This window comes from Pristis pectinata, chromosome 11 (assembly GCF_009764475.1).
Source record: "Pristis pectinata isolate sPriPec2 chromosome 11, sPriPec2.1.pri, whole genome shotgun sequence".
Classification (NCBI taxonomy): Eukaryota; Metazoa; Chordata; class Chondrichthyes; order Rhinopristiformes; family Pristidae; genus Pristis; species Pristis pectinata.
The window spans coordinates 35,882,039-35,896,204 of NC_067415.1; the positions used below are offsets into that span (position 1 = coordinate 35,882,039).

Consider the following 14,166-nt stretch of genomic DNA (forward strand, 5'->3'; position numbering starts at 1 on the left):
GATATAATTGTTGGACCTTAAATCAACCCAATCCCAGAAGATCATTGCACAAACAAAGAAAATGCTGGAAGCACTCATGTCAGGCAGCATACGTGGAAGAAAAAGAGTTAACATTTCAGGCTAAAGATCTTTTGTTAGAATTACCCAACCTGCTGAGTATTTGGAACATTTTGCGTGCTTATTTCAGTTTTCCAGCATCTGCAGTTTTTCAAAAGAAAATTATACCACTGCAGGAGTTCCTCAGGAAGTGCCAACTTCAGCAACTTCATCAATAACCTTTCATCCATGATAAGGCCATACAGAGGGATGTTTGTTGATAAATGCACAATGTTCATTTCCATTTGGAACTTTTCATTAAAGGAAGTAGTCCAAATCTACATAGCACAGGATCTGGACAAAAATTGGGGCAAATACAAATACCAAGCAATGATTCCCTCTGATAAGGGAGTTTGCCATCGAGAAAGAAATTCAACTGAATGAAATACATAAGCACTCTGGCTGCTAGAGTAGGTTAGTGGCTGGGTATCTTTCATGTGCCTCATTCCTTCATTCAATTATGGATGGGTTTTCATCCTGGGAGTGACCCATCATATCCCATAAATAAGAAAAATCTTCATTAAAATCTTCCAAGTTGAAAAAAAAAGTTTTTTTACTATAAAATATATCCTGAAGCAATTTGATTACTGTCAAATATATTTCATGCACTATTAAATTTATGCCTTGAAAAATAACCTAAATCAGGAGAAATTAAAAGGATATTTTCTAGTTATTACAACATAGCCTTTGAAATTTAAAGCAATATACCTGGGCAAGATTGGGTTATCAAAGGACACATGCTTTAACACTTTGAAGTCACCAACTGAGTGACTTAGTATTTTTTGGAAGTCTGGCTTAGATTTGGATCCAAGCAGTCAAGAGAAAGATTTTCAAACACAAAATTTCAACACGTCACCTTGTTCCACCAATTTTAAGTCTTAGACCTATTCAATATATTTAAAGTGTTTGTGTTATTACCTTCAACGTTTCAAGCTCTTCTTTGCATTTTGACAGTTCAGATTCTTTTTCGTTCAACTGACACTTCAATTTTTCCTCCTCTTCTTGTACTGTTTCTTTTTCAGTTTTTTCATTCTGTTCTTGCTTTTGTGTTTCCAAGTTTTCAAGCTTCTGTGTAACATTTTGAATCTGAATGAGCAGATCTTCATTCTCAAGGCTAATTTTTTCACTGAGGTTCTGCATCTCTAACAGATCTCTTTGCAGTCCTTCCTTATCAAACAGTGCTTCATCTAGATGCTTTTGCAAAAGAGTTTTCTCTTTTTTGAGGTCATCGATTAAACAATCGAGTTCAGCCTGTTGATCTCTATTTGCATCACTCTGCAATTGCAATTCTTCTTGCAAATGCAGTACACGCTCATCAGATAGTAGTGCTGCAGACTGCTTTTCTTCCCTAATTTTTGTCACATATTCTTCAAGTAATTGCATTGCTTCAATTATACCTACTTCATCTGCATTATTTGCGAAACTAATAGCTCCTTGTTTAAGAATATTAAATATTGCATGTCTAACATCAAAAAGTTGCTGTTTTTCAAGTCTATCTGCTATTTCTAAGCTTTCCTTTTCTTGAATTAAAGTTTGTAGTTGTTTATTGAGATCTTTAAGTTTTTCTTCATTTGCTCCCATGTTTTCATTTTGTAAACTGAATATAGCTATTTCACTTTGCAACAATTCCTTTTCCTTTTCTAAGTTTGTAATAAGTTCCTCCAAGTTTTTTGTTTGAGAGTTCAAATGCTCCTTCTCAGTTTTAATAGCTTCCAGTCTGTTTTCCACTTCACTCAATTTTTGACAGCAAGCATCTTTTTCAGAAACTGTCTCTTCTAAATGAAGTGCAATTTCATCCAATTTCTGTTGCAATTCACAATTGTCCTTATTGAGGACTTGTATTTGTTGTTGGAGTTCTGCACATTTACCCTGCTCCAGTATGAAAGATTGTTCCAAACTATTTATTGACTTCTCAGAGATACAAATTCTTGATAATAATTCCTCCTTCTCTTTCACTAAATTATCCACATGTTCTTTTGAATCAATCACAATTGCCTCTTTCATCTGAATCGAAGATGCCAATTCCTGATTCTTCTCTTCAAAATTACTTACAATTTGTTTCAGTTCTTTTGCCTCTTCAACTTCAGCCTGCAGTTTGTTGATCAATTCCAAAAGAGAATCTTTCTCATTAAAAACTTTTCTGAGTTTCTGTTGCAGGTCATGAATTTCATCAGATTGTTGCTGTTTCATAACCTCAAACTCACGGCTAATCTTTGAAGCTGATTCTCCTAATTCAGTTTGTAGCATTTCCATGGTTTTGCGCAAGTTTTCATAGTGACTCTCTGCCTCCTCTTTCTCTTCCAATAATGTTTGGCAATGCTTTGTCAAATTGTCTATCTTAAGAAGAGATTCTAGTTTTTCATTTTCAGCTACAGAAAGTAAAGTTTGCTCTAACATTGAAATATCCTTTTTATGTTGTTCTGTTATAACTTGTATTTCAGAGGAATGTTGCGTCACTGCCATTTCACAATGGTCTTTAGCAGAATTAAGTTCATCTGTCAGTTTTGTGACCATGCTCATATATTCTTCCTTGGACAGCTGGAGTTCATTTATCTTAAATTCCCAATCCTCTCGCTCATGAAACAACTCCTCTTTTGCAAGTTGCAATTCCATTTCTACCTTCTCTTTTTCATTTTTCATGTAAGCAAGCTCACCCTGCATCAAACTATGCTGTGATTCTAATTTTTTCACACAATCCTCAAGATATTTCACCTGCTCACTGGAGTCAGAGGCTGATTCTTTTGGAAGCTTTTGTTGCAAATGTTGAACCTCCTTTTGCTCTTCTGTCATTTTTCTTAACTGATCTTTCAGTTGATTCAACTGAAGCTCATAGTTGCTAATATTAGCAATCTGTTCATTCTCAAGACTTCTCTCTTTCTTTAAATGCTTATCTACTAAATCTTGCTCCAACATCTTAAGTTCCTGCTTGTGTGCTATAACTGCAGATTCAAACTGTTGCTTCAACAGTGCCACTTCTTCTTGATGAGTCTTTTTAAGGTTCTTCATTTCATTTTCATTTTCAGAAACATAGTTCCTATTAATTTCTTGCAGCCTTTTCAATTCTCCCTTCTGCTCTTTGGTGGTAGCTTCCAATTGCTGTTTCAACTGTAAAATCTGATCCTCAGAAGATTTTTCAACTTCATTTAATTCTTCTTCCAGCCTCTTTGCTTCAGTCTGCTGCACTGAGTAGACTTCAAGCTGTTGCTCAAGTTGTCCAATGTAGGTTGTGTGTTTGAGATTTGACTCCTGAAGCTCATTTTCTAACCTGGTCATTTCATCTTTGTGTTTTGCTCGAGCAGTTTCTAAATCACAACATAAAGCTTCAATTTTGTTCAAATGCTGATTTTTTAATGATTCAATTTCTTCCTGGAGTGCTACTTCTCTTGACAATGCATCCTTAAAAAGATTAAAAACAATTTTGTCATTTTTCATATTGTCACAGACGCATGTTCTGTTCATCTCGTACTGCAGTAGAAGTCATACTTAACCAAAAGTTGTTTCATAAATAATGAAGAAAATTACCTTAAGTATAGTTAAAGAAGTCTTTAAAATAATCTGCCAGTGAGCATCTTAACATTTACAAGCCTTATAAAATCACTGTTGATCCTACAACAATCAATATATAATCAATATGAAATACAAAGTTCTAAAACTAAACACAAGTACATCAATATTTTTCTCAAACTATGATATTTAAAAGTATACTATTTCTGCTTGAACAAAGCCAAGGGCAGCTACTAATTTCAGCAATAGATATGTAGTTATTAAGCCAAAACAGTGTAAGCAAGGTATACTAATATCAGTGCATTATTCAGCTAAATTAGCTAACCAAAGAGTAATGGTTAAACTAAACATTTAGCATTGGAAAGCCAAAACAGAGGTTAAAATGTGGAGGCTAAACCAAATGATAAAAATCCCACTGAACCGCTTGAACAATAGAGCATTTTTAAACCCATAAAAAATTTGTACAAAACATTATCATCAGGGACACAACAAATGGCTCATCACTACCTTCAATTCTTCTTTGCATTTTTCATTCTCCTTTCTTAGAGAGAGCGTACTTTGTTGAGCTTCTGCTTTTTCCAAGAGTACCAAATCCAGCCTGGTTGTCAGTTCCTGGTCAGAGAAGCAAAACAGTACAAATTACAATAAACAATAGATATATTAAACTTATGTTTTAAAATTTTTATTTTTATTTCTTTTTACTTAATTTAGCTAGAAGTCAATTCATGATCACTATGAAAACAAAACTTAAAAATTGTGACATAACACAAAGTTTACAAAAATATAAACTGATACATTACCCTGAAGTCATGTGCATTTGAGCAGCCTATATATAGGAATGTTAACATGACAATAATCTGCTTCTTGGACATTACCTGGATGACTGCATCATTAGCTTCAATAGCTGGTTTTGTCTTAAGCTGTTCTATTTCATTTTCCAGCACTGAAATGATATTACAAGATTTGTAAATTGACCTTGGTTAGATGATAATAATACATTGTAAAAACGTTAAAAAAGTATTAATGGGATGTGTAGCACTGAAATACAAAATATTTAATTTAAAATAAACTATCATTGTTTAGCAAGAATTTAGCAGGAATCAGTAATGTCATGACGGTTAAATTGGTTTATGAATGGAAAGTCTATGATCCAGTCAGATACATCAAAAGTAAAAGTACTATTCAATGGAATAAGACCTGATAACTTGTAGTAATAATCACACATTCAATGTACAAAATTGTGCCAAAGCATCAACAGACTAAAGAATATAGATGAAGGAGATAACAGACTGCACCAACAAAATTATAATCGAACTGATGTGATCTTAACAAGGCCTTAAAGGTGGTGAGGTGGTCAAAAAAGGGGGGTTAGGTAAGAAATTCCAGATTAAATGATCATCTGCCAATGGTGAAACATTGTTGAAAAGGAGTGCTGGGGAGAGGTGACTAACACATCTCCAGAAAAAGGAAAACAAAAAGTCAGAGAAGAAAACAATTATTAAAGGAACAAACTATCCAGAAGAAAAATATTGAAGGATGGGTAATATGCCCCGTAAACAAACCTAAAATATATGGCTTGCATAACAGGCCTGAAGCACTGAAGCAGGAGACAGGAGAAGAGGGAGGGTAGAGAAAGGATAGTACAGGATAGCAATGGTTTGAATTACATAGAAAAGCCAAGTGAAGAACTGCCAGATCAGCATATTTCTTCAGAAGTATAGAAATGGCGTATGCTAAGGCAATTCTAACTGCAAATTAATTAAATGGAAATGCTTTCAGAAAACTGGGATTTTACTATTAAAGAATTATTATTTGATTTATTTAATATTGGTTTAAAATATGATGTATAAACCCATATTCTTCATAGGTGTTGAAAAGGACTTTGAATACAACTAATAACTGGAATTTTCTCAAGGGTCCATCAATTCTCTCACCACTTATTTTCTTTATATACATGATGCTCCATGGTAACATTATCTGAAGACATGAATCATCTTCCACATATGAGACCATTTCCCCTACTATCACTATTACCTCTGTCGGTAGGCTGATGATCCATCTAGTAGTTTTGGTTCAACTGCAATTTCTTCAGATAAAAAAAAGGGAAAAAAAATAACTACCAGGCCTCTCACAAATACCAGGGCCCAGAAGACAAAATTAGCAATATTTACCCATGTACTTGGAAACAAATTCAGGACTCCTGCACTCCTTCAAATGAAGAAATCCCCCCCAAAAAAAAAACTGATCGATTAAGGCTGCCAAATCAGTTTGTTTTATTGCTGAAATCTATGTGGAATCCAGTGGGGATCTCCTTATTGCTGAGGTTCCCCAGCATTAAGGCTGGACATCTGAGATTCACTTCTAGCAAGTTCCACTTTTTTTTGGTAATTCAGTTTAGTTTAATATTTTTAATTATTAAGCCCCTGTAAAGAGCTTTGGCTTTTATTTTTAACTTTATGTTCAATAGTTCTTAAATATCTTTGAATACCAATTATATTTAAACATATTTTACAAGTTTTATAGATTTAGTAGTCTGCGCAGTTGGATGTAGGGCCTTGCTAGCTGTTAAAGCCTTCAGCAGTATTTTTGGGATGTGGGTTCCTCAGTGCATCATTGGACTCCCTGTTGCCCCTCAGCCCAGTTGCTGGAGTCAGGTACATTTCACGACAGCAAGGATGGTCCTCTGCATCTTTATCTGGCAAATATGGGTATAGGAAGGTTGCAGGTAGAGATTCAGGGCAATAGGCCTGAACCATTAATTTATGGCCTTGTATTTTTGTCCCCCACCAATTCCAGCTCCACCCATCTGGTGTCTTTGATCATTTACTGGATGAAACTCTTGCTGCTGCCACCATCAGGCCATTCTATGCCTGACAGGCCTTCCATCCTCCATGAAGTTCAAGTCCCCAAAATTTTTATCCTTTTCGTATCACAGACCAAATCTTGTTCAATCATCACATTTGTCCTCCCCTGAGCTGAAATTTTAAATTCTCAGCCTCAAGGTTGAAACCTTTTCAAATAATGTGGGGCAGATTCACTGGATTTTGGGGATGAAGCAGTAGTATAATTAGGAATTGGAATATTATTGTCACATGTACTGAGGTACAGTGCAAAACTCGTCTTGCATACCGTTCGTGCAGATCAATTCATTACACAGTGTATCAAGGTAGTACAAGGTAAAACAATAACAGAATGTAGAATAAAGCGTAACATCGACAGAGAAAGTGCAGTGCAGGTAGATAATAAGGTGCAAGGAAAGATCAAGTAGGATGGGCCAATGCTCAATGTGCTGACTAGAGTTTAGAAGAATGGGAGGTATTGCACTGGAACATAAGATTCACAGAGGAATTGACAGGGTAGATGCCAGGAGGTTGTTTCCTTTGGTTAGAGAACCTGGAACTAAGGAGCACTCTTTCAGGATATGAGTTTGAGAATTTAAGGATGAGATGAAAAAAAATTTCTTCATTTAGGGGGTTGTGAATCTTTGGAATTCTCAATGCTAGAGGGCTGTGGGTGACCAGTTTTTAAATATTATCAAGCTGAGTTTCATAGATTTTTGAATACTCTTGGAACTGACGTATAAGTTTACATGACTGAAAAGCAAGATAGAACAACAATGATCTTATTGAATGGCAGAGCAGATTTTAGTGGTTACGTGACTACATCTGTTTCCATTTCTTATGCTTTAATTCCTTCCTCTAGTTTCATAACACTCCTGCCCTCTGGAACTCACCATTTGACTAATTGTGCCTTATGCACTGCAAACTCCACCCCACTATTTGCACATCACTTTACCTCACAAATGGAAGTCCTGATTTTTGGACATTTAGGCATGTATTGTGCACCACTGCCCTCAATCCCCCTCTACTCCTTTAAATACCTTCTTTAAAACTAGCCCTTTGTCTAAGGATTTAGTTACATCTCCTGCTATGTCAGGTTTTGCACATATATCAATGTCTTTGATTATGTTCCTGGGAAGTAGTTTGGGACAATCTTAAAAGTACCCCATAAAATGTAAGTCGATTGAATTCAGTTTGCAAAAGAGTGACATCCATGCATTGATTCTTTTAGGTATAAATAGTCAAAACTAACTTGTTACCTGGACAGTAAGGTTCTACTTTGGAGTTAGATTTATAGTACAGTTTTAGAAACAGAAATTCTAGGAATCAATATGTGAATGTCATTCTCTGCAAACTAATTTACACAAAGGGACAGGTTTCCAAGGCAGGAGCGTCAAAGTTGTCATTTTTCTTTTGGGTTGGCTGGTCATACAATACTCCTGCCATATGTCATCTGGGTATGTTATTGAAAAGACAGCATTCCTATTATTATATGAAGTAGTTAGAATGGCACAAATAAAACCAGCAAAATTAATTTATCAGTTTCTTATTTTGAACTAAACTGAACAATCAAGAACAAGAGAATTGCAATCGGCCTCAGTAGATATTTCAATATAGTACCCTGGATTGTATTCACTATTCAAGGAAGTAAGGAAAAGAATGCATGTTTTCATCATTTAAAAGAAGTCCTGATGGCGATACAAATCCTTTCACAAAAGCATATTACCAGTGCATTTTGACTTTGTCTTCTGTAAAAGCACCACCTGCTTCTTTGCGAATTTTATAAGGTCTTCCTTTGACAGAGTGTCCAGCTGCATATAAAACAGAACATGGATTAGTTTGAACATGACATATTTCAATGTCAATTCACAAAAAAATACTTAGATGTACAAGTAGAACAGCTCTGAAGACGCTGTAGTTTTGGAAGGATCCAACATCCCCTACTACTTTTCAATGGTTCTCTCAAACTATATCATTGCTTAAACTTGGAAAAAATTAGGAGTGGTACTGTTGATTCTTCGCTTAAATTTGAAGATATTTGGAGTCCATTTATTCAATATTTTCACATGATATAGATCCCTTTTCAATAACTTTCCAACTTAGAGGAATGGAGTTGACAACATAATATTGCTCTGTTTCTATTGAGAAATTTAAGTCCAGTCTTTTTTTTTTCTTTTTTGTTTTACAGTTTGGTTTGATATATTGTTTATAATTTTTCTTATTGATTTGGGGATTTTTTTTCCCCTTTCTTTTATATACGCAATAAATCTTTTTCTTTCCTTTCCTTTATATTATATTCATTTACTAAAAGATCGTGGGATCTACAGATTTTTTTATATTTTACTATTCTTTATGATTATCTATGCCATGATTGTTCTCCTGAGCTCTTTGTATTACATGTACAAACATCGATGTTATATACTAATCTGTTTTAATTTGGAAACTAATAAAAATATTGAAAAAGAAAAGAAGATGCTGTAGTCAAAGTTACAGAAAATCCAAAAGATATTTCCTTTCATCAAACCTTAGATTTTCCTGTTCCGGGAGTTGCTGGTGACGCTACACCATCTGCACCACTTTCCTGTTGAACAAGAGAAACAGAAGCTTTACAACATATAACACTGATAGCACTGCTTTAACATGATACCAGCATTCACAGTACTGCAGACTTTTTCTTTACCTGTTATGAATAGTTGGGAAATGCTACAACTGCAATTCAAATTGAACCTTTGAAATCAAATTCCTCATAATCCATTTATCATAATACAATTCTCTGTCTATACAAATACTATTTGAAAATGCTTTTTAACTTTTGTTCTGTAATCAGAATCTCTATCCTACAAGATGCTTTATTCTCTTTAAGTAACATTTATTGGCAAAGTTACATTTCATCTTAACTTAAGCAGTGGGAGAGTTAATGCAACAGGAAAACCAGCAATATAATTTTGGCAATTAAATAGAAAAACAGAGTAACTCCACCTCTAAGCACATTTGGATTCTCATTAAACACTTAAATATTATTCTCCTTTTTCCATATGCTCCAACCTAGATAAATGGAGCTCTTATTGCAAGAAAACACATTTTTCAAGCTCAATTCCCACTTGCAAGGAATTTTCAGTGGTTGGTTTGTAAATTCCCATGAGTGATGATAGAGTTCTGCATACACTGGACGCTTTGGATAAATTTACGGAAATGTCCTCTATTAACAATGGGTCCTTTTGCAGCATATCTACTCCCAAACACATTTAAAAAAATCTGACTGATTAAATTGGATTTTCATGAAACATGAAAGCAATGACAGATTTTTTGGAAATATATTTGTGGCAGCACCATTTTTCACTTTAATACTGTTTTTAATCTTTATTTTATTGAAGTATTAAATACACTGAACACTTCCATAGCATTCCTTTTATAAACTTTTATCAGGACATGTTCATTTTCGTGCATTGATCAGACCGAGACATAAATCTAATTACTAGTGAACGCCCCAAATCCTGAAGTTGGTCTGATAGTTCCAACATACATCTTGACATTAGACACAAAAAAGTACTGTACACTACGCTCCTTTATATAATGTAATCTTTGAAAGACATGTTTTAGTGTTAGTGAGAAGTGTGTCATAAATGTGCTATTTTAGTTACTCTACCTACTTTATAGATTAGAGATTATTATTTAATAAAATGTTATAGTGTTACAAAAATTAATATATTTTGTTAGAAGTTCCATTGTACTTAAAGTAAGCCAGAACAATAACTAATTGATTTTTCCATCAGTGATTCAGCCATGACTGTGTTTGCACTTGTAAGCACACTTCAGTTCATTTAGGCATTAACTTCCATTATCTCATTTATTGTTTCTATAGATGTATGGTGGAGAGCATCCTGACTGGTTGCATCACAGCCTGGTAATGGAGCATCCGATGCACAGGATCGCAAGAGGCTGCAGAGCGTTGTAGACTCAGCCAGCTCCATCATGGTCACAACCCTCCCCACCATCAAAGACATCTTCAAGAGGCGGTGCCTCAAGAAGGTGGCAGCTATCATTAAGGACCCTCACCATCCAGGACATGCCCTCTTCTCATTACTATCATCAGGGAGGAGGTACAGGAGCCTGAAGACCCACACTCAATGATTCAGGAGCAGTTTCTTCCCCTCCGCCATCAGATTTCTTAACGATCCATGAACACTACCTCATTATTCCATTTTTTGCACTATTTTTGTAATTTATAGATTTTTATGTCTTTGCACTGTAATGCTGCTGGAAAACAACAACATCATACGTCAGTGATAATAAACCTGATTCTGATTTTCCATTATCTCATTTACTGCTTAATATCATGTTCTCTCCCAAGGTATGATTGAAATATAAATATGATGGCACGTATATAACCAAGGAACTGATAAACTTTGCTTTGCTTCTTTCCCTGCTTCTGGAGGGAAAGAGTTAACGGTAGCACAAAAGGAATTGGCTGCTTATGTTTCCATCAGATTTTGACACCATTCCGATATCATACACTTGGCATTTTAATAAAATTAAACAGAGTCAAAGCAAAGGGAACCTAGATGGTCTTCAGATATACATTCACTAGTATTGATGACTTGGCTAATTTTTAATACTCAACAGAACCAAATGATGAGCTCAATTCCCATTCTAAGATTATTTACATAATATCAGCTGACACAAGTGTAATATTAATGGGGTGTGCAATTGTCAAAAGCAAAACGTTTCAGATGGACTGTTCATCTAGAAAAGCAGGCGGACAAAATTTTAAGTGTAAATACCCACATCATTATTTTGCAGCACAAAATTCTTTCAGGATCACAATATTCTTTCCTCAGTCAACAACAAACTGGTATTAACTGCACGTCATTACTAATTAATTCACAGTGGTGTGTTGGCACATCCTGGGTGCATGGCATTAAGTATCTGCAAGTTTCCTGTTTCCACTATAGTATAAATGGAGAATCATAACACTAAAATACAGCAAGCTTTATGTCAAAAGGCAACAATCAGAAAGTTTAACTTTTGTATCATAATGCAGAATCATCCTATGCTCCTGGTTCTCAGACTAAAAAAAAACTGTTTTCATGCAAGTTGGATGGTATATCTTTTAGTTTAAAACTGTCGAATGGTTCAGTAAATGTAAACTGATCTGCAAGTGTAAACAGCACTGCTGTCTGTCTATAGACGTGAATGAATGCTTCATTCATAAGATGGAAAAGGTACTTCAGCCTTTGAATGCAACACTTAAGTTGCTGCCCGTGATGGGGCTACATCGAAGAGCACATTAGTACATTTAATGTTGGGCCCCATTGCTGATCTCAAATGATTGACAGCTTGGTTCCTCCAGGATCTGCTTGTAAATATCCTGCTTGTCGATGATGCAGATACCATTAGAAATTAAATCTTTGCTAATTTAGTTGCAACCTACGTAAATGAGCACATAGTAGATTTAAAGGTCACGTTTAATGCCTATAATAAATCAGTCCATCCAGGAGGTTTTGCCGCAGTATTGATAATCGATTAGTTTAGGTCCTTGGCACCAAACTGATAAATAACCGAATGCCCCTCCCACCAAAGCCCGCCCGGATAAGCACAGATGAAGGCCCGATACCACCAGCTGATGAAGCCCAGAGCCCCCGACTCACTCACCTCCATGGTGCTTGGCCCACGTCCCGCCCCCGCTCGGCTCCCGCACCCAGCTCGGACTCGGACTCGGACTCGAGCTCTTCCGGCCGCGTACCTGCTGACGTCCCAAAACGCGAACGAAGACCGGAAGCGAGAGGAACCATGACAACGGGGGTGTGCCGCCACCTCTCCCTGCAGTGGGTGGAGGCGTGGGGTCCTGACGTACCTCCTGCGCGGCTGCCACGATCAAAAACAACACAAGAGCAAAATCTTGCCATTGCTGAAGATCTGACATGGTTCAGATGAAAGGTCATTAATCACATAACTTGAAATGTTAACACTGTTTCGCATAGCGCTGAAAAAAATATTTTCCTTTTTGATTAGTTGATTTGCACGTACGTCTTGATCGTAGGTTTCTTCCTGTCATACATTGCTTTTTGAGTTGTCAGTTTTTTTTAATTGATCAACTTGTATTGAATATTTTTAAGTTGAACGTGAAAGCCACATGACATAGTATTGAAACAATTTCAGATTACGTTATGTCCCTGAGGAGCGTCGGCCTGGATTTATTGTATTCTTCAAACTGAGTCTCCTCCTTTATAAATAGCGCGTGTGCAGTGGTGTTGATTTTTAGTGGTTTACACGGCCATTTATCCTGTCCAGAAGTAAATGAATATGCATATTGGTCCAACTGCAAACAACATAAATGTGGACTGAGCAATGAATATATGTGTGAAAAAGGAAGAAAATTTGCAACGTGAAAGTGGAATGGAATATAAAATTATTGTTCTCGATTATAATACTTTTTTTAGAATATATGAGCTCACGTAACTTTTAAGTAAATTTATGTTTTATTTTGAGATTATAATTTTGCAAATAATTGAAGCATTGTGGATCTCTGTTACACGATCTTATGAACAATCCTCTATTTGCGTGAATTCAAATCTGTGAGATGATAGGGATGTGGTTTAGTGATATAATCATACAACCAAGAAGAATCTGCACCATCATCAAATTACTGTTTAAATTTATTTTTAAATTTTTTTTACTGGCCTTCAGTGTGAGTTGTGGGGAGCATGTAAAGAGGGTTCAAGGGTACATGGATAGGCTAAATGAATGGGTAAGCACGTAGCTGGTGGAATATTGCATAGAAAGCATGAAATCATTTACATTATAAAATAAAAAATGGTATTTTTTATATGACGAGTGATTCAAAAATGCTAGAGTTCAGAGAGACTGGAATTCTTGTACATATATCATTGAAAGTTAACATGAAGGTACAATAAGTAACTAGGCAAATAGTATGCTGGTCTTTATTGCAAGAAGATTTGAGTACAAGAGTCCCAATGTTTTTATGTAATTATGTAGGGTCATGGTGACTGCACCTGGCATATTGTGTTCAAATTTGGCCTCCCAACATGAGGAAAGATATGCATATGCTGAGGAAGTGCAACAAAGATTCACTTGATTTATTCCTGGGAAGGGGCATAATCCTTTGAAAAGAGATTAAACGGACTAGAGTTTAGAAGAATGAGAGGTGAACTCATTAAAACTTTCGAAATTCTTAAATGGTCCAACAGAGTAAGTGGAGGGATGAACGTTTCCCCGGCAATAATGTCTAGGAACAGGATTCATACTGTCTGCAAAAAGGATAAGTCTTTCAGGACAGAGATGAGAAGAAACTTTCCCTTCAGAGGATAGTGAACCTTTGGAATTTTGTATTCAAGTGGGCTGTGGAGGCTCAATCCTTAAGTATGTTTAAGGCAAAAATTGATTCCTTTTTCGATATTCAGGGAATCAAAGGATCAATGGTCAGTAAAGGAAAATAGTACTTAGGTAAAACAAAACATCCATAATCTTTCTGAATGTGAGAGGAGCCAAATGACCTGCTCCTGCTGTTTTGTAAGTTTCTTATGTTTAGAAGATATTTTTTCATGCACTAAAGATGAATGCTGCTAACAGTCTTGACAGGAAATAGAAAATGAATAAGTTGTATCATGTTGGATATGGATTATTATGAGTACTAACATTCTGGATCCAAAGAGCAACTAAAAGTCAATTAAGCTTTTAGAAGGGTGGAAGAAAGGAACAGATCTGT

The 14,166-nt window shown here is 35.7% G+C and overlaps 1 protein-coding gene across 1 annotated transcript in view; it reads right to left on the minus strand.

The window, feature by feature from the left end:
• Positions 1-12,166, minus strand: part of LOC127576048 (GRIP and coiled-coil domain-containing protein 2) — a 54,855-nt gene extending 42,689 nt beyond the window's left edge. The window contains exons 1-6 of the mRNA XM_052026381.1: positions 12,093-12,166; positions 8,965-9,021; positions 8,167-8,251; positions 4,476-4,543; positions 4,108-4,212; positions 1,015-3,492 (exon numbers count right to left, since the gene is read on the minus strand). Coding sequence (XP_051882341.1) covers positions 1,015-3,492; positions 4,108-4,212; positions 4,476-4,543; positions 8,167-8,251; positions 8,965-9,021; positions 12,093-12,098 — 2,799 coding nt within the window. The 5' untranslated portion in view covers positions 12,099-12,166. The remainder of the gene's footprint in view (positions 1-1,014; positions 3,493-4,107; positions 4,213-4,475; positions 4,544-8,166; positions 8,252-8,964; positions 9,022-12,092) is intronic.
• Positions 12,167-14,166: the final 2,000 nt, after the last annotated feature.